The following is a 21,452-nucleotide window of genomic DNA, read 5'->3' as shown; positions in this document are numbered from 1 at the left end:
AAATCATTATACTGGTTGCCAATGGTTAGAAACGGAGGGAAGGCAGGACTACAGAAGCATAGCATTAAGTTGGTTTTCTGAGCAATGGAATTTCTAGAACGCAAACTTGTGATACAGGTGTCCAATTAAGCCGGTCACTACATCAAGGACTACACAAGCCCTGAAGTGGCTTCGCCTGCCTCAACTACGGTGCATTTGACAACCTTCGCTAAACTGGACTCGTGCCTTCAGGCACTGGTTACTGCCTCTTACTCTAAATACTGGGCTCAAAAAAAAAGAAAAGGAAAAAGCATCTCTTTTAGCCATATGATTTACAGAATTAAATAACCAATCTGCCAAAATGCTGACTTTCTGGACAGTTTTTGACAAGGACTATCTATATCTAGTATTCCATTCATAGGAAGGGTGGTGTTGGGTGACAAACAATAATCAAGTTATCTTAAAATTTTATTGTACAAGAAGTTAAATAATTGTGCATCTGTGATCTTATTAGGCTCTGCCAAAAGTACTCAGAGGTTTAATTTTAGCTACTTAATTATGATGAAAAGCTGAAAGCCATAATTGTGACTCTTAGCAGAGGGCACACATTAAAACCACTGTGAAAGCTCTTCAGAGACAGACAAGTCAGAATCTGATCACATTCCGCTGTCCCTTGAACCACACAGGTGGGAAATGCACAGGTCCACGTATATGTGGGTTTATTGGATGAATACAGTACTATAAACAGATCTTCCTTATGGCCCAACGCGAGGCTTGAACTCACAACCTTGAGATGAAGACCTGAGCTGAAATCAAGAGTCAGGCGTTTAACCGAATGAGCGACCCAGGTGCCCCTCCTTAAGATGTTCTTAATAACATCTCTTTCCTCCAGCTTGCTTTATTATTTATTATAGCATATAATACACATAACATATAAAACAGGTGCTAATCAACTATTTGTTACCAGTAAGGCGCTTGGTAGTTAAGTTCTAGGGGATCCAAAAGTAAAAGTTATATGCAGATTTTTGACTGAGTGGGGACGAGCACCCCTAACCCCAGCATTGTTCAAGGGTCAACTGTATACATAAACAATTAGAAAGTGGAATTCTGGCAAGACCCAGACCTGCATATTTTTTAAGCTCTCCAGCTAATTCTGAAATGAACCTGTGATCTCTCAGTGTTTTGAAAGAAAATTCAGTATTCAATCCCAAACCCAAGGGGAAAAAAACAGGCAGTTCTCTGAAACAGGGGTGGGGGGCTTGGGAGTTGGGGGGGGGGGGGGCGGTGTGGAGAAAAGTATACAGAACACTGTTTTAAAAAAACTTCCCAAAAGTTTTTAATGCTTACAGAATATTTGATAGAGAATAATTCTTCATTATATCATGAAATACACATACAAATCAAATACAAATTCTAATTCTACCAACAGTGAAAATTTACAAGTTGGAATGATGGAGCAAATTGTGCAAAAATTAAGAAAATTACAGACCAATATCCTTCATAAATACAGACACAAAATTCCTTAAAACAATAAAAGCACATGGAATCCAGCAAAATATAAAAAGGAAAATACATCAGAACCAAGTGAGGTTTAGCAAGAGCCAGAAGCACAAGGCTGATTTAACATTCAAAACACTCAATTAACACATCTTGGAGATGAATTCCAAATTCCCCGCAGATAGCCCCCCTGCCCCAAGCCCTCCTCCGGAGGTGGAACTTCAGGCCTTCCCCACACCTTGACAGGCGACCACGCACCCTTAGGGACTTGCCTCCAAAGAACAGAGCGGGGCAAAGGAAAGACAGCACTTTACAGACCTACCACCCACAATGGCAAACCTGACCCGACCACATGATCAAGGCTAACACTGCCAGGGAGGTCCTGTACCCAGTGGTGTGACGGAGGAGAAGGGCATCGGACCTCTGTGATATTCTCTCCAAAATCCCTGAACTCCAGTCTAATCATGAGGAAAATACAAGACAGGCCCAGACTGCACACAGTCTACAGGATACCTGGCCAGGACACCTCTTTAGACTGTCACAAACACAAGTCTAAAGTTGTGAAACACAAGGAAAGACTGACAAACTAACGCAGACCGGAGGAGACACAACAGTGTGGTCCCCTGGACTGGATCCCGGAACGGAAAGAAGTCATTAATAATTAAAAATGTGTGTAATGGAAATAAAGTCTGGAGTATAGTTAATATAGTTTTTTTAAAAAGTCAATTTAATTCACATTAATAAACGAAAGGATAAAAGCCACAGGAGTATCTCAACAGATGCAGGAAAAGCACCGACAAAATCCAACACCCATGTCTCACGTTTAAAAGAATCTCAGCAAACTAGATACAGAAAAGAGCTTCTTCAATCTGATGAAAACAAAGCAAGCCAAACAAAGCTTCAGTGAGCTTGTATTACGTACTTCGTGGGACATCAAACACTTCCCCTGCCATCAAGAACCTGGCAAGAATGAGTGGCTCCAGTATTTCTACTCTACATAGCACTAGAGGCCAGTGAGGTCAAAGACATAATAGGGCAGGTCAGAAACGAAGAATTAAAGTGTGTCAATTAATAGCAACATGATTATTAAGATATTAGTTTTCCCCCAATTCCATGGAAAGATACAATGCATTCTCTACCAAAATCCCAATCAGACTTTTAATAGATATTGGCAAATCAGTTACAGAATTTACATGGAAATCCACAAGATCTAGAATAGCCAAAACAATCTTGAAAAGGAAGACAAAACTGGTGGATTTACACTACCTGACTTCATGCTACAGTAATCAAGACAGTATTACACCAGCAAGGGAATAAAAAAGGTTCCAGAAAGAGACACAAACTTAAATGGTCGATTAATTCCCAATACAAGCACTAAGGCAATGCAGTGGGAACAAATAATGGTGCAACAATCAGGGGCACATACAGAAAACAGTGAGCCTCATTCACACACACACACACACACACACACACACACACGTATCAGTTGCGATAGATCAGAGACCTAAAGTATAAATAGCTAACATTACAGAGCCTCCAGAAGAAAACACAGGCTAGTATCTTTGCAGCTCTGGGGTAGACAAAGATTTCTTGGGCCGCAGAATTACCTGGTCTTCGTCAAAATTAAATTTTCTGCTCATGACAAGGCACCTTTAAGAAAATTGTAACACAAGCCACAGTCTCAGAGAAAATATTCACTATACACATAAACGTCTATCTGGATATAAACACCTATCTATCAAGAACATACAGACAGTAGGTGTATAAATGTTCTACGTGGAGCAGGCAGATATAGACAACACATACGTATGCACAGACGATATATACTCTCCATGTGGAGTAGAGAGACAAAAATTAAAAAGACAGTCCATGTTTTTAAAAGACTAAAAATAGACACAAAGAAGATACAGAAGTCCAACAGGCACAAGGAGTGGCACTCAACATCCTTAGTTAGCAAAGGAATACACACTTAAGTCATGATGACACAACCAGTCCAAGGACCAAACGGAAGGCAGACAGGACCAAGTGACGGAGAACGGAGACTCTCGGGCACGAGCACCGGGAGTACAAAATGAAACAACCACTCCGCGAAACCATTTGGTGGTTTCTTCTAGAATTAAACATATCTCTACCCTGTCTCAGTAATTCCATTCCTAGATAACACCAAGGAACATGAAAAGATATAGCCACTGGCAGATGTGTAAAAAACTCTTCATATTACTTTACTCATGATTAAAAAAACAAGGAAACCCACGTATCTATTTATTATTGGGAGAATGAACAAATATGGTACACTCACAAGACGGGATGAACTACCGACATACACCACAACTACCTGGATGAGTCTCCAAAACGTTCTGTTAAACAAAAGAAGCCAGACGCAGAGTCAACCTTACATATGACAGGGCTACATTTCTGTGAAGCTCTAGAAGAGGAAAGACTGATTTCAGGCGACAAATACGAAACGCCGTTTGCCTCTGGGGAGCCAGGACTGACCAGAAAAGAAAGAAGAGGGAATCTTCTGGGGTCACAGAACTGCTTCTTACAAAGGAAGACGGTAACTGGAAAAAAAACGCGGCTCAAAACACCGAACCGCACGCGTCAGATCTGTGTCTGCCGCTGAACACGAAGGGGACCACAGTTTTCACAGGAAGCATGTGACACCGTGCAAAGATGTTTGCGGACTTCCCTCATCACTTCTCGTAGACACGAAAACGGTACCTAAACCGGCAAGCCCGTTTACGCCGTGTTTGAAGACCGCAGCCCGAGCGGCACCGAGGCGGCCAGAGAATGAGACGGGCTTGGCGGTCATCTTCGTAATTCTGTCTTTCTCACTTGATGCAAGGACAGTGACTTCTTCGTCCTAACCAGGCAAGAACGTCCGGTAAATAAAAGGAGCCGCCTAAAGTAGGCCTCTCCGTCGAAGTCCCTCTCCGGTTCCGTAACTCAGACTCTACTAGGTACTCAAACGCAGCTCCTGGAATGCGGTCTTCCGCCTCCTCGCCTCGGCAGAGGCTGCGGGACTGCCCGGGGCGGGGCCGTCAACACCCTGCAGACACCGAAGGAAATGGATGAAAAAGCCAGAGACACCGCCACACGGGCAGGAACCCGGTGCGGCGGCTGACTGCAAGTGGCACTCCTCCCGGAGGGCTCTGTGAGCGACAGGCTCCGAAAGCAAAAGGCACAACGGCAGCGCACAGCGCACGACCCCTACCTTTCAACACCTCAAGCAGCATCGCGCCCACACGCTCCCAGTAAAGATCTTGTAGACGGACTCTACTGTCAGAAAGAAAACAAGCCCCAAATCCGTGTCACGAGGGGAGAGACCAGCACATGTCCTGCCTCCAAGAAGGACCATTAAAAGTCCTGACAGCGAAGAACATTACAAAGAATTTTCAGTCAGTACAAAACAAGCAACATAAACAGGGTAAACTTCAACCACCGGGACAGAAGGACAGGAAAGTAAATATATTGAAAAATATGTTACAGGGGCGCCTGGGTGGCTCAGTCGGCTGAGCGTCCGACTTCAGCTCAGGTCGTGATCTCCCGGTCCGTGAGTTCGAGCCCCACGTCGGGTTCTGTGCTGACAGCTCGGAGCCCGGAGCCCGGAGCCTGCTTTGGATTCTGTGTCTCCCTCTCCTTCTTCCCCTCCCCTGCTCATGCTCTGTCTCTCAAAAATGAATAAATGTTAAAAAAAATTTTTTTTAAATATGTTACAAATACAAATACAGTAAATATAAAAATACAAACGTATTAAAAACACTTAAAAAATATATTAAGCAACATAAATAAGGCAAACTTCAACCAACCATCAAGGACAAAAGAATAAAGTAAATGTATGAGTGACTTTTTAAAAATACTTTCAAATATTGGGGCGCCTGAGTGGCTCAGTCGGTTGAGCCTCCGACTTCAGCTCGGGTCATGACCTCACGGTCCGTGAGTTCAAGCCCCACGTCGGGCTCTGTGCTGACAGCTCAGAGCCTGGAGCCTGCTTCGCATTCTGTGTCTCCCTCTCTCTCTGCGCCTCCCCCACTCATGCTCTGTCTCTGTCTCAGAAATAAACATTAAAAAAATTTTTTTAATACTTTCAAATACTAAATTTAAAATTAAATTATGGAATATGGAGCTTAAAAGAAAAGAAAGCAAATACTATACCTCCCAACAGATAGCATTAAAAAAAAAAAGAGTATTTAATCTGGATGAGACTTTACTTTCTGTTCTATAAAAAGATTCATACTGAAATCCACCCTTAGGATGTTTCACGTGAGAATTAACAACTAGAAATCACAGGAGTTAACAAATGCAATCTGGTTCTTTGCCTTACACATTCCAGGGTCAAAATTTTAACCATCTTATTTTCCCCACTTATAAAAGTTATTTTGGTCATAGCAAAAATATTTCAAAACATTTGGGGTACAGGGGCACCTGGGTGGCTCAGTTAAGCAGCCGACTCTTGAGTTCAGCTCAGGTTAAGATCTCCCGGTTGTGAGTTCGAGCCCTCATAGGGCTCCGTGCTCAGGGCAGAGCCCACTTCGGATCCTCTGTCTCCCTCTCTCTGCCCCTCCCCCCCACCCCCACCCCCACCCCCGTGTGCTCACTCTCTTGCTCTCGCTCTCTCTCGCTCTGTGTCTCTCTCTCTCTCTCTCTCTCTCTCTCTCACACACACACACACACACACACACACACACACACGCAAATAAGTGTTAAAAATTTTTAAATAAAACATTTGGGATACAAAGTATCAAATAACCCCCACCATCTAGAGGTAAGTAAGCACTATCACCATTTTTTATCCATCCATTCGGATGTTGAGAGTCTCACACCCACCACACACAAGCAGATGGAGGAATTGTTATCATCTGGGTCTTTTTACTTCACATGCCCGACAGAGAGCCAGGGCACCCTCTGGTAAACCTACAGCCCCCGTCAGTTAACCCTCTAGAAAAACCTACTCCGTCGGTTCCGTTTACTCTCAAGGCTGCAAACGAACAGCCAGAGTACACATCTTTGAACACATCTTAAATGGACTCTTTCAGATGACTTCGTCAAGGTGGAATTATTGAGCCAAAGGACTCGAAGGCTTTCGATACTGTCAAGAACAGTGAAGGGTGTGTCATTTACCCTTCTTGCAAGCTAATGAGGTCGCCGGTCACCGTTCCACGGAGGCAGTGAGAGGACATGAGACCCTGGTCACAGTTGAGGACAACGCATGACTCTGACCCAGAGCAGTGGCACTTTGGGGCCAGCTCCCTGAGCCGATTCCCTGTGCACCCTGGGAACGCAGGGGGCTGTGTTACAGGACACGGGAGGGACCCAGAGTTTAGCCCCCCCCGCCCCAGTGTGTTCTAATGAGCAGAAAGCACATCTGCCCCTGGTTCTTCAGGAAGACACTCCGTCTCTTAATCCGTGTGCTGCACAAACATCCATGGACAGACAGACGGCTGACGACAAAGGTGCAGCCAGCTTCGCTCGCCAAATATGCAGACATGAGAGACAGACCCCTGGCAGTTAACATTTCTGAAATGTCCCCCAATTGAATGAGACTATATCTGACCAATAATTTTGATTTTTGCCAGTATTAAAAAAGGTTAAAATTATCAGTTTTCATGTTATTTTACTGAATATATTTTACATACTTAATGCTCATTTGCTTACCTAATTTTTGGATTACTTTCTCGTATTATTTAGTCTTCTTTCTATAGGAGAGCTCATCTGTATATATTGAGTATATTTAACTCTTACATACTGAATATATTAACTTTACTAGCTATATTAATTTTTAGGCTCACATGTAACTATTTCCCCACATTTGTCATGTGTCTGAACTTCTTTACAGTGTTTTGGAGTACTTATATATAATCAAGTCACTCTTTTCCCTTATGACTTAAAAAAGCCTTATTTACCAGGGCGCCGGGTGGCTCAGTTAGGTGTCTGACTTCAGCTCAGGTCATGATCTCATGGTTCGTGGGTTCGAGTCCCACGTCCGGCTCTGTGCTGACAGCTCAGAGCCTGGAGCTGCTTCAGATTCTGTGTCTCCCTCTCTCTCTCTCCCCCCCCCCCCCCCCCCCCCCCCCCTCCCTCCCTCTCTCTCTCTCTCTCAAAAATAAAAAAACTTAAAAAAAAAATAAAGGGGCGTGTGGGTGGCTCAGTCACTTAAGCGTCCGACTTCAGCTCGGGTCGTGATCTCATGGTCTGTGAGTTCGAGCCCCACGTCCGGCTCTGTGCCGACAGCTCAGAGCCTGGAGCTGCTTCAGATTCTGTGTCTCCCTCTCTCTCTGCCGCTCCCCTGCTCACACTTGGTCTCTCTCGATCTCACTCAAAAATAGATACTTAAAACAAAAAAAGGCCCTATTACCATGAGTAGAAAGTAATAACCAAGACAACTTGGTGCTCAATTTTCCACATTTTCTATCATGTCCTTAATAATAAAACTCCTAATTTTGACTGGACACGCTGTCACCTAACAAGACACTATATTCACCAGTCTCCCTTGCTGTGAGTTACAGCCACGTGCCTAAGGCATAACTCAAGAGACATTTATGAAGTGTCGTAGGAGAACTCAGGAATGTATCTTCAAAGGGCGAGCAGGGTCCCTGTTCAGTCTTCCGGCAATCAATCCACTTTTTGGATGTAGACCGTGGTAAAAACAGCAGCCCTAGAACATACCATGGAAGTCTAGAAGTCTGGGTACCTGATTACCCAGTGAGGTCTACACCAGATCTGAAACACCTTGTGGAATTTTTGACATTAGTGAAAAATAAACCTCTTAATATTTGCTGAGTATTCTCTTCTGCAGGTAAGCCTAAGGCCATTAGGTCACCATTATTAAAGTGTTTTCTTCTGGGGAGCCCGGGTGGCTTAGTCGGGTAAGCATCTGACCTTGGCTCAAGTCATGATCTCATGGTTTGTGAGTTTGAGCCCCACATCAGCTCTGTGCTGACAGCTTGGAGCCTGGAGCCTGCTTCAGATCCTCTGTCCTCCTCTCTCTCTGCCCCTCTCCTATTCGTGGTTGCTCACACTCTCTCTCTCTCAAAAATAAAACATTCGGAGCGCCTGGGTGGTTCAGGCGGTTGAGCATCCGACTTCGGCTCAGGTCATGATCTCGCAGTTCGTGAGTTCGAACCCCGCGTCGGGCTCTGTGCTGACAGCTCAGAGCCTGGAGCCTGCTTTCAATTCTGTGTCTCCCTCTCTCTGACCCTTCCCCGCTCATGCTCTGTCTCTCTCTGTCTCTCAAAGATGAATAAACGTTAAAAAAAAAAAAAAAAATTAAAATAAACATTTTAAAAAATGCTTTCTTCCAATACATTTACAATTTGACATGTGTATATCTATGTGTATAAGTGTATGTTTGGCTATTTTTTACACTGAAATATTTAGTCAATCTGAGATCCATATTGTATAAGGTGTAAGGGAAGAATCTAACTTTTCCCCAGTTTAAGCCTTTAAGTATGTCTGAGATACTCTGTCATATTAATACACACATTAGGAGTTCATTTCCTTTACAAAAATGCTCCTCCAAAGACATCTCTCTCTTCAGAAGATACTTGAAAATGGAAGGCAAGATTACCGTTTTTTAAAAAACAACCCACTTTTGCTTTAAGATTGTAATGAACACAATTCAGCAATTACAGTCTGAAGTATCTAGATCTACAAGTACAAAAGGCACTTCTGGAAGGCCCCAGGCAATGGTAACACCCGTTAGTTATCCTTTGACTGCTTTCAACAACAGTACTTCGTATCTCCAGAGAGCATCTGAAGATTAAAATCCACAAAAGCGTGTCTCATTCTAAAATATGCCACAAACACAATATATTATCAAAGACTGAAAAGACTATTACCTAAAATACTGAAAGAATAAGTTATAGACAAAAATCAATTAAATTAATTTTCCGAATTCAAAATACCACCAACCGACAAATAGGACATGAGCTAACGGGTGTCCCTCTAAACGATTCAGCACTCGGAATGCTTTCTGCAGCCCCTATCTGCCCTTCTTCTTCTCTCCTCTCATGGCGTCTTAAAGAGTTCTTTCCCGGACGTGTTTAGCCTGAACACCCCTCCCTGGTCTGACCGAGGCTGGCTCCAAGCTCTCCACCAGGCACTGTGGTGGACACGACCCACAGACAGCTCTGGTTTCCCTGGACCCTGGTGCGGCGGCTCGTTACTGCCAGAACAGAGCAGTCCTAAGTAGGGGAACCATCTCCAATTTTACATCTCTTTTAGCTTGGTCTTGGTTCCTCGTCCTGGTTCCTTTTGCAAGTGCAGAATGTGAGTAAAGAGTTCATCACACTATTCTTCTATCTTATTCTCTGAGTTTCAAATTATTTCAAATAGCAAGAGACAGAAAGCACAAAAGGAAAAATCACATTTAGTGTGTTAGAGAGGAGAAAAGAGTATGTATCGGAAAGTGTCCGCAGCATGCACGTTCATATACTCTATCACAGCGCTGTGTCAGGGAAAAGAAAGGGTAAATAAAATGTTTTATATATTGAGTTTCTAAAGCACTGGCATAAGACCTAAAGTAAATGACCTAAGCCAGGGAAATACCACTTTTTGTGATCTTTTGGGAAAAGGAGGGGAAAGAGTATTAAGGAAAATAACTAAGGAAAAAAAGCATTAATAAGGAAAAAAAGTTTTAAAACCGACAGGTCCTAAGGCTACAGAATGATTTTGTGGCTTACGTGCTTGGCCCACAGGACAAGTTCTAAGGTTGGAACACAGAAGCTATAAACCCAATGCCTTATGCCACCTCTATTCACCCAAATGACACCCATTTTTCAGACTACTCCATGGGTTACTTCTTCCGTAAAGCCTCAACGCCTGCCCACCCACTTTCCCAACTGGCTCCAAGACACCCTCAGCAACCAGAGGGCCCGTCCGTCTGTGAGCTTGTGAAGCAGGGGTCTGAGCCTCTGCTGGGAAGCTTCACTTCTATGTTTACATCACACGAATCTGCCCACATTCCTTCCCTCCCCCGTCTTAAGCTACACGTTGAGCACAGGGACCAAGCTTCCCAACCATCCTTGTTTCTTCAGCACCTGAGACAGCACCTAAACACAGGGAACCCAGAAGTATTCTTTTCATAATGGTTCTGACTAACGTACGTTAACTAATTTAAAATGATTACAGCACCCCTTTCAAAGCACTAACACATACATCACATTTTTTAAAGATCTCTACCCACGCCCCCCTCAAACATTTAAAATATTCTAACACTTAAAGGGCAAACAGCTAAATGGAAAGAAATCACAGCTCACCAGAACTCACCACCCAAAAGACTTGAGAAAGGTCAGGCTTTTTACTACACTCATCGTTCAAAGAAGAGATGTATCTATCAACTTTTCACTAATGCCAAAAAGATGGCTCATTTTAAATCTGGAAGGAAAAAAAAACCACCAAAATTTTGGGCTCTTGTTAAAAGACGAACAAATACCTCTTCCGGTTCAGGAGCAACCTGGCGGTCAGTGATCTCATTTAATTCATCTTCAGCAACACAGTCTTCCTGCTCTTGGAGCCCGTGCTGCCCACAAGCCTGCAAGTATTCTCCATCCTGACAGCCATTAGAGAGAAAGTAAGTTTTTCTCATATAGCTTTGGGTTTTTACAAGCACTTTTCATCTTCAGCACTCATGCTTAATTATTTTGGCAGATTTTACTACGGCTATTGCCCGACTAAGCAGAGAGCACCCAGCACAAACACAGAACGCGCCCTCCCCTGTGTTCATGAGGACGGAGTGCAGTACGCTAGCCCGGTCGCTGAGCTTAGTGACCTAGCTCTGCTTCAAATCCAAGCGCCCTGATAATTAGCGCTACTTAAAATGAGCACGAAAGAAAAGTCCTCTTAAAAACAACGTGCATATGCTCGCGCAGCTCAGCAGCAGTAAGGGGGCTGAAATCATGCGAAACTTGAACCATTTTTACGGCAATAGAAAGCAACAAAAGTGTGAACCATTCAACTCAACACAAGAGCTTTATCAGCAATCACATTAGAACTTGTTTCTCCATCAGTCCATCCCTTGAATTAAACGGGTGACTCCAGCTTTGTAGGAAATGGAAGGGGCATGTCAGCAGGCAGGCGTCCCTTGAAGGGCATATGGAGGGAAGCAGACAAGCTGGCTAAAGACAATTCAAGAGAAAGAAGGGTTCCTGCAGACATCACCAAGTAACAAGGACATCTGATCCTACGCAGAGAGCTGAACTTCCCAGTGTGCCTGGTCACTGGCTGAAATACACAGTGGGTGGTTCCAAGACAAACAACCAAGAGTGAGCACGGACAGAACCCGAACACACTCCTGTGGAGTAGACAAGAGCCGCACCGAGAACGCCCAAAGAAAGCAGCTGTATTCCAGATGAAACACCATGTTAGATCCCACAAATGTCTCTGAGACTATCTGAACACACTGCGTTTTACTCTCCAGAAGAAACTGTTCACATTCTATCAAAAAGAGAAACTGGCACCACCCTCAAGTCACTGACAGCACAACTGTTGGATTTCAAATAAGGCCAGACGATGGTACTGAAAATTTTCAGCTAACGTACAATGGAGAAGAGCCTATCTCACTGGATTCGCACCAAGAAACAACAACCTGCTACCCTTCCCATATATTATCAATCTGAAATTGTTTTTACAGAACAGTGTTTTCAGAAATCTCAATCTATGTTCATTTTAAAGGCTCTAAATGGATTGTGCTTAAAAGTATAAATCACCCAACAATTTTTCTAATATTCTGTTAAATAATAAGCGATATAAACCTTTTCTTAATACAAGAGTACACGTTTTTAAATCAAATCCCAATTCGCTCTCAAGATCAGCACTGGCGAAAACTCGTAATACCTAAGGAACGTCTTGCTCTATCTCTGTCTCAGAAACAAACATTAAAAAAATAAAAATTAAAAAAATAAAAATAAAAAAAGGAGGCGCCTGTGTCGCTCAGTCAGTTGAGCGTCCGACTTCAGCTCAGGTCATGATCTCGCAGTCTATGGGTTCAAGCCCCACGTCGGGCTCTGTGCTGACAGCTCAGAGCCTGGAGCTGCTTCAGATTCTGTGTCTCCCTCTCTCTCTGCCCCTCCCCCACTCATGCTCTGTCTCTCTCTGTCTCAGAAATAAGTAAACATTTTAAAAACAAACAAAACAAAACCTAAGGAACGTCTTACTATTGGGTATAACGGGAAAGAAAACCAGGATTGTTCTACCAACTTTTAAATGTGGACCTCAAGTTTCTTCATAAGTAAAAGTGTCCCTCCCAACTGTAAAATTTGGTGGCTTTGCAATTCCACTCCCAGTTAGTCCTTCCATGTGATTTTAAGAGTGAGCCCAAAAAGACCAAATGTGCTCATGGTCTGCATGTCACAGAGTTCGAGTCTAGCTCGTGAAAACAAGTTAACAAATCCTAACCACGACATAGGCCACAGTGAAATAAACCCTTTCATCAACTAAAATGCTACTGGGACACACAGGTACGCAAACTACTCCTGCATTAGTTCATCTAATCATGAATAATGAATTCACTGCGCACCACCAAAGGCCTGGGAAGCCAGGGAGCGGCCCCCTCCGCGGCAGAGTGGGAGCAGAGCAGGAGCAGAGCGCCCCGGTTCAAGGCCATCTAGGTCCTCGGTCCAAAGCAAAGGTAATGCCAGACTCCACCACTATGACAACTATGCAGAAACCAGCGATTTTAAAGAAACAGGGAAGAAAGAGAAAAGAATGGCCAAGGCTCTAAAGCTAGATGTCCCGAGGAGAGCTGACACTACCTCGCCTCACCGTTAAGGCGTACGGCTCCCTGTGAAAATGTTAGGACACTTTCGGAAACTCTAAGCAAAACTGTTCGTGATTCCTTTGGTTTGAATCTTGAGTCGCCACATTGTTTTTCTTCTTGAGACCAGACTCATAGGTCACAAGACACTGGATAACTAAATTGGAGTTTACACAACCAGGGGCCTAAATGCAGGTCTAGTTTGACAATGCAACACAAGAGAGGGAAAGTCCTCACTTGTGAGAATTCTCTTTACGACAAATTCTGCCAGAAGGCCACAGTGAGAAATCTCTCCTATGCGGCCAGGCACAGCTGTGCTGGCGAGCACTTTCCACACTGACCTGTTCCGCCAGGTTCTAAGTTCACAGAAGGCAGGGGCCATGTCTCATGTCTCATATTCTAGCAAAATGTGTGCCCCCAGTGCCCGGACATCAGTGGAGATTTGCTGAGCTGTTGAATTTACAAGGGAAAAGGACTCACATATGATTACCCACTCATCTTATCTTACCGACAAACAGTAGAAATAATAAAATGCTCTAACCAAGCGAATAACCGGCTACATTTTTAAAAGATCTTGGCTTAATTTTTAAGAAACATCTTAAATGTATAGTACCCCAACTTCAGACAGTCCACAAACACACCGGTAAGCCAGACAGCACCTGTCCACACAGTGAAGACTTCTTACTAAGCCAAACCATTACCGTTATCAAAAGAACAAGCACCCATGATGCCTTTTACATGCTTTGATTTACCAAAACTACAAACATGTTCCCATTAAGAGAACGCATTCAAAAAGAATCAGATCTTAATAATAACTACTGAGATATATAAACACAATCATGACTAGGACTAAATACCCTAAGGTTCCACATAAACAATCCTTTTCAAAATTACTCGCGTTTATATGTACGTGTGACCAATGACCAAGATTCTGATTTTGAAATTTTTTTCTCAAAAGCAAGCTTCCGCTGAATAAGAACATGACGAGAATAAGGCAACGCCGTTACCCCCAACTGTGCACGTCTCCACCGGGTCCTGCCAGGCAGCCCAGGTGACATGGCCTCTCGGTGGAATTTCAGTATCACGAAAGCCTTAAGATTCTACCGATGACTATCGCGTGCTTCCCACATAGATTTTCATTAAGCGTTAGTTTTAAAAACAAGTATCTCTTAAGGATGAATCACTGAGACAGATGAGCGAGCAATCTTCCACGAGTACCTTTTCTTTCTTGACAGTTCAACTTTTTAAAAAGCTACTTATCAAAATCATCTTCCTGAAATAGAAATCAGCACAATCTTTGCTTCCTGATTACAGATAACAAATTACGTGTGACATTTCCAAAACTAACCTCCAATCTCTTTATTCATGTTTAGACAGTTCTCAGTTACAAAAAAGGATGAATGAACAGGACATCAATCACTCTGGAATATTAGCACCTTAAAGATGTCTTTAGCAGGTCAATAATCTTTTCACCTTGGAAGGACTTTATCAGATCTTGTCTAAAGCCTGGATAAAAGCTCTGCATTAAGTACTTCCAACAATTGACAGTGTATCTCCACCACACAAAGCTGTTTTCTTCCTTAAGGTGCAATCCTCAAGGTCACGATTCCGTGCAGCCTTCCAGAATGACAAAGGGGCATTACCTCCAGCCAAACAAGCTGTCAACACAAACTTTGTCATAGCTCAGATAAAGAAACTGGCAGACAGTGATAATAAGGTCTAATTTCCCTCCCTCCCGAGGGAGGGAAATAGATTTCAAATCAGTCTAGAAACCCATGCCTAGGCAGCCAGGTCATCTTCGGCCACACAAAGGAAAAAGACTCACTGTGAATTCATCTAAGGGCTCATTGATCTCGATGTCTAACACTTCGTCACTGTACAGCTGCCCCTCCTCCGGCTCCTCCACATATTCCATGTGGCCTTCCGTCAGCTCAGCGCCGTGGCCTTCGTAGCGTCCTTCCTCCGGGTACTCGTGAGCATACAGTTCGGATCCCCCGGATTTGTGATAAACGAGTTCGTCCTCTCCTTGTTCATACTCAGACTCCTGTTCTCCGGACTGGTCATTAGTGTTGTCAGACAGTTCAAATGACGTGACCATGCCAGATGTGGTGTTTAGACTAATTGTGACACCCTGAGAACTAAAGAGAACAAAAACAGAAAGAAAGGTGCCCAATCAGAGTAAAGCTCAAAATTAAGTTGCTCCATAAACGAACTGTCACACAGACTTCAAGCACGACTGGCGAAAAGTTGTCCCGGTGACGGGCAGATGCACATTCCTCCAATCACGACTGGAAACAGAGCTCAGTGCGCCATACTGAGCCTGCGCCACGATCCCCTAACGCATACGGCACCCGCACTATCATCAGACGCGCGTTTTTTGCCCAAGAGAATCAGATCAAGCAGATGGGGACACGAGTCTGGCTGGCAAAACTCTAGCACTGAAAACAGACGACATTTTATTTTAACTTCCAGGGTAAAAAGGATGCTCACTGTTTTCCAGGATTCCAAAGTAAAAGTGGCAGTATTACTCTAGAAACAGAAAAATCACACACACACACACACACACACACACACACACACACAAACAAGGAGAAGGAAATAAACCACAAGAGACCTACCGATAGAGAACAAACTGAGGGTCTGAGGGAGGGCTGGGTGGGAGATGGGCTAGATCGGTGACAGGTACTCAGGGAGGGAATTGTGCTGAGCACTGGATGTTATATGGAAGTGATGAATTACTGAATTCTACTCCTGAAGCCAATATCCCACTGTATGCTAACTAAAATTTTAAAAAATAAAAATTTTAAAATAAAAGGTACACAAGGTGGAGAGAAGAAAGAAAGAAAGAAAGAAAGAAAGAAAGAAAGAAAGAAGAGAGAAAGAAAGAAAGGAAAAAATCACAGATGGAATTTTAAGAACAATTTTTTCTTTTCCTATTATGTAAATTATAAATTATTTAAAAAATCAAAATATTAAAAATGTGTGTGAAAATACATGTCAATGTTCAATAAAAATCTGTACTAGTCACAATTAAAAAAACAATCAGTTTGTAATATTTGGCAAATAACAAAGAGGGTTTTTAAACTACAAAAAAAAAAAAAAATCTGGGTGGCGGGATAGCTCGGTCAGTTAAGCGATAAAGCACCAGGTCACGTCGGGCTCCGTTCTGAGCGTGGAGCCTGCTTGCGATTCTCTCTCCCCGCTCTCCCTCTGCCCCTCCCTCACTTGTGCACGCTCTCTCTCAAAAAAATAAAATAAAACTGCAAACAAATGACACTCAACGTACTAAATCACAGTACGCCAAACAGTAAGCGCCAAAACACTTAGAGGGCAAGATCTGCGGATAAAGCCGAGTGTACACGCATTGACGATGTCGCACAACAGACCTGGGAAACTTAAGTGGTGGAATAAACTAACTGAAAACTGCACTGCTATCCAAAAACAACCGCTTCATGTTAGAAAACCAGTTACAGATCTGTAGTTCGATAATCAATGGCATATGTCTGTTAACGACGTTCATGACAGAGAGATCTCCCAAAGTTTTCCCAATACAGGTCTTCTCATAAAACTGAAAACACTGCTCCGCCACCAGAGAATACTACACACCGCTCCCCGCTCTTCTAACAGAGCTTTACGGCATCAACAACAGAGAGACGTCCATGCTTGCTGGGGCTGGATATTCACGTCCCCCCAAAACTCATCTGCTGAATCCTCACCCCCCAGTGTGAGGGTGCCTGGAGGTGGGGCCTTGGGGAGGTGATCAGGTCAGAAGGATGGAGCCCCCCCCTCCCCCGACAGGGGTGAGTGCTGTTACAGAGGGGACCCCAAGAGCTCCCTCACCCTCCGCCAAGCGAGGACACAGAGAGAAGATGCCATCTGGGAACCAGAAACTAGAAACTGACCGTGCTGGTGCCTTAACCTTGGAGTTCCCAGCCCCCAGAACCGCGAGAAAGAAATCTCTGTTGTTTATCAACTATCGAGTTCATAGTGTTTTGTTAACGTAGTCAAAACCGACTAAAGTAACTATACTCACTAGAACAATTACACTCACATAGTCAAGGTAGAGCCTGAAGTACAGTCCAAAGGGATTTTCAAAATGGCAATTCTTAGTCAACAGACTACATATAAGTAAAAATGGTCTAAAAAAGAAACAAAAGCAGCAACATCAAACCGCAAGCGACAATACCGAGTGTGTGAGGCCACTGCCCCGTCCAATAAAGGAACTCAGTACACACCTTTCCCGAGCTCTCATAATCTGCGCTCAACAAAGTCACACAGGTCATCAAATACAAGACCAAAAACCTACTTACAGAAATATACAGCTGCCACATAAATGTTGTATTCACATCCCGTGTAAAATAAAGCTGTGTTCAATGATATAGTATCACACTGTCAATCATATCCCGTTATAATTATAAATTACAGTTACTAGCAATTTAGTTCCAGAAAAATTTTAATGAGCTAATATGGAATACCTGAAATTTTCTTCGTCTTCATTATCACTCTGTAAAAGATCATCATTCAGCTCTTCATCTGACAAATCCGACTGATTCTAATTAAAACAAAAAATCTAATTAATGCATGCCACTTCCATAAAAAGACTGGTTACAAATGTGCAAAATTACATTGGCTGGATTATTTCTCACCCTGTTATTAGAACATGTGCCATTCAGTAAGTTACCTCATTCGGACAGAACCAGTGGAGAAACTCCACACATGGGACACCCGCCTCCCCAGACACATTTCACGCGCAGAGTCAGGTGAGTGCAGAAACAACAAGGCTGGGCCGCCTGGCAGGGCTCGGTCAGTTAAGCATCCGGCTCGGGCCCAGGTCATGATCTCTCGCTCCGTGAGTTCGAGCCCCGTATCAGGCTCTCTGCTGTCATCACAGAGCCCGCTTTGGGTCCTCTGTCCGACCCCGCCCCTTTCTCTCTCTCAAAAATAATAAAACTTTTGTTTTAAGAAACAACAAGCCTAATGATCACATTTATTCTAAATCTAACCAAAAAAAGGAAAAGGGGAGACTCTTTTGGTAGTATCCTATGAATATTTTTCCCTGTATCCGTAATACTTGACTGAATTCGACTTCACTCATATGTGGAATTTAAGAAACAAAACAAACAGGGGCGCCTGGGTGGCACAGTCGGTTAAGCGTCTGACTCTCGATCGCAGCTCCGGTCATGATCTCAAGTTTCGTGAGTTCGAGCCCCGCATCAGGCTCTGCGTTGATGGTGTGGAGCCTACTTGGAATTCTGTCTCTCCTTCTCCCTACACTACCCCTCTCACTCTCAAAATAAAAACTTTTTAAAAACTTAAAAAAGAAAGAAAGAAAAAGAAGAAGAAACACACCAAACAAAGGGAAAAAAGAAGACAGACAAGAAACAGACCCTTAACTACAGTGAACACAGTGATGGTTGGAGGTTGGGGGCTGGGGGCAGGGGGCAGGGGGAACAGGTGGCGGGGATTAAGCAGTGCACTTTGAGAAGCACCAGCGGACGTGTGGAAGCGAGAATCAGCATACAGTACACGGGAACCTGACACAACGCTGTGTATTAACTAACAGAAGTTAAAATAAAGGCTTAAAAGAAGACTTGACTAAATCGAACACTGTTAGTACCCAAAATCTGAAGGTTTTTGTTTAAACAAAAACAAGGTGGAATTTCAGAAATAAGCAGATTTTAGAGAACTGGATCACCGAACTGAAATGGTAAGGAAATAAAACCGGTCCGTCCAATAGAAGTGACACGTGAAAACAGACATGCCTGGCTCAGGTCCCGCCCCTGCTCCTGACAGGCCTGCGCACTCACCACACCCATAGGTGGAGGCAGCCTAGTGATTGCACACTCCAGGTTTTGCCTTAAATACACACCAGTATCTTACACTTCGGCGGGAAGGGGGAGGAAGTGTCCCTTCACACTTTCCTTCCCTATTCAAATTACTTTCATGGTATATACAAATTACCACCCCCTCCAAAAGAAGCCCCTCCAACACACACGTTATGAAAAAAGGTAAAAACAGGGAAAAAAAAAAAAAAAAAAGATTTGATTTTCTAAAGATGAAACAAGCAGTCTTTTCCTAACATTTTACAGCTTGTAAAACTAGCTTTCTCAAACTTGTCTGTACACTCTCGTTATAATATTTTTGACATAAGCCAAGAAAATATGAACCTTATAGTTCTCACGGGTCTCAAGGAACTCTACTTAATGGCTGACATTCTAACAAGATAAAAATGAACTAACACGGGCCATGAAGTTTACTTGAAGAAGGGAGGGGTGGACCTGTATGAAAAAGAAACAGACTGTTTCACAGCCAAAATCAAGTTCTGCTTAGTCGGCCACAGAATCTGTCCTCCACTAAAGAAGATGAGCCAGGCCTGCCTAAATGTGGCCGCCCAATTTATTAAAGAAAGCCACAGAAAGTCTTTAAAAATTAACATTTCAATGAAAGCCAAATGACATTCTGTAAGAGGCTGCTTCCTTGAGTTTCTTTAAAATTTTAAGTACTTGTCAAAACTCAGTGAACCAATAAATAATTCACCAAACAAACAAACAAAAAAGAATATACGCTGTGCCGGCCCGACGGTAACCAGATCTTACCTGTGGACGCTGAATGTGGTAAGTACCGTGCACGGGAGGCAAGGAACAAACACCCACTTTGCTGACAGAGCAGAAGTGGAGACCTAGATTCCATCTCTGAGGCAAAAACTGCTTTTCAACTACATCCCAAAGAACCGGGGCAAAGAACTGGCCAAGGTGGATAAGGGCCCTGCTGCAGAGACAGAAGGCATCCCGCTGCCGCCCTCACGCATTCCTGTTCCATCAGAAAGGAGACCGAAGCGGGGACGCCTGGGTGGCTCGGTGAGTGAAGCGTCTGACTTCAGCTCGGGTCATGATCTCGCGGTTCGTGGGTTCAAGCCCCGCGTCAGGCTCTGTGCTAACAGCTCAGAGCCTGGAGCCTGCTTCACATTGTGTCTCCCTCCCTCTCTCTGTCCCTCCCTTGTTCACACTCTGTCTCTCTCAAATATAAACAAACATTAAAATAAAAAAATTAAAAAAAAAAAAGGAGACCAAGGGGCACCTGGGTGGCTCAGTCGGTCAAACATCCGACTTTGGCTCAGGTCATGATCTCACAGTTTGGGAATTCGAGCCCCACACGGGGCTCGGGTGGAGCCCATTTCTAATCTTCTGTCTCCCTCTCTCTCTCTGCCCCTCCCTTGCGCATGTGCTCAATCTCCCTCTCTCAAAAATAAACATCAAAAAAAAAAAGAAAAGAAAAAAAGGGAGTCACACAAATCAACTAATGCAATAAAATAAAGTGAGACTACATCCCCAGAATAGTCAGCATTACCATCCAAACCAAACAGTGCTTTTCCATCTTTACTGATACGCGACCAGACCAAACGTCTCATGAGATGGGGACGAACGGACACCAGAGAGTCTTTAGGGCTGGTGGGCCATCCTGATAGGAACACGGGGCGAACAATGATGCCCAGGCTAGCCCAAGGATAGAGATCCGGTTTCACGTAAAAAATACTTCACTGTGTTCAAATATTTTCACATCCAATTGGTGTTGTTCACTAAAGTATCTTTAGTAATTACAAAGGGAAAAAAAGGTGTTTACGTTAGGGTAGTGAACTCCCACGTACAGCAAGAGCACTTCGAAGTTGCGTGAAGTGGCCGAGTCAGAAAGAAAACAGTAGCACTTTCCCTCTGTGACCATGACCCAGGAAGGGCGGGCTTGTCACACCCTGAGGCCAGAGCCTGAGACCCTCAAACATGGACGGGCCGAGGGGCAATCTCACTGGTTTTTCACTTCCAGTATTTCGATGTTTCCCCTTTTACTTACAAGGGATCATGTGCATTTAGAGGTAACTAAATTAATTCTTACTTAAAGTTACAGGTGATGAGAGCCACTTAAAGGAGGAAAGTTGAGGTAGACTGAAGCCAGGCCACTTGTAGGCCAATGATGCAGCAGGAAACAGGAGAAAGGAAAGTGGCTTCAAAGAATCCTACAACTAATTCATGTATTAGCAAAAAAGCTAATCATGCAACATAGTTACAAGAAAATGGCAGCACTGGTGTTTTCTTCCAGAACAAGACCTTCATCAACTATATCATAAATAAGTATAAAAAGAAACTATAATCAGATCTAATAAATCATGTGACTTTATCACCTAAAAGTATAATGAGCTTACGTGTAAGAACTGTGGACAGTAAGAAACCAC

At 43.6% G+C, this 21,452-nt stretch overlaps 1 protein-coding gene across 4 annotated transcripts in view; it reads right to left on the bottom strand.

The window, feature by feature from the left end:
• RBM33 (RNA binding motif protein 33) overlaps positions 1-21,452 on the bottom strand; it is a 134,657-nt gene that overhangs the window by 80,324 nt on the left and 32,881 nt on the right. For 3 of the 4 annotated variants that reach the window (XM_049642157.1, XM_049642158.1, XM_049642159.1), the window contains exons 4-5: positions 17,704-17,780; positions 15,054-15,366 (exon numbers count right to left, since the gene is read on the bottom strand). In XM_049642157.1, coding sequence (XP_049498114.1) covers positions 15,054-15,366; positions 17,704-17,780 — 390 coding nt within the window. Of the gene's footprint in view, positions 1-15,053; positions 15,367-17,703; positions 17,781-21,452 lie in introns of those variants that run through there. The other variant, XM_049642160.1, reaches the window with a different exon arrangement.

This window comes from Panthera uncia, chromosome A2 (assembly GCF_023721935.1).
Source record: "Panthera uncia isolate 11264 chromosome A2, Puncia_PCG_1.0, whole genome shotgun sequence".
In the NCBI taxonomy this organism is placed as follows: Eukaryota; Metazoa; Chordata; class Mammalia; order Carnivora; family Felidae; genus Panthera; species Panthera uncia.
This window is presented reverse-complemented; position numbering and strand designations above follow the sequence as displayed.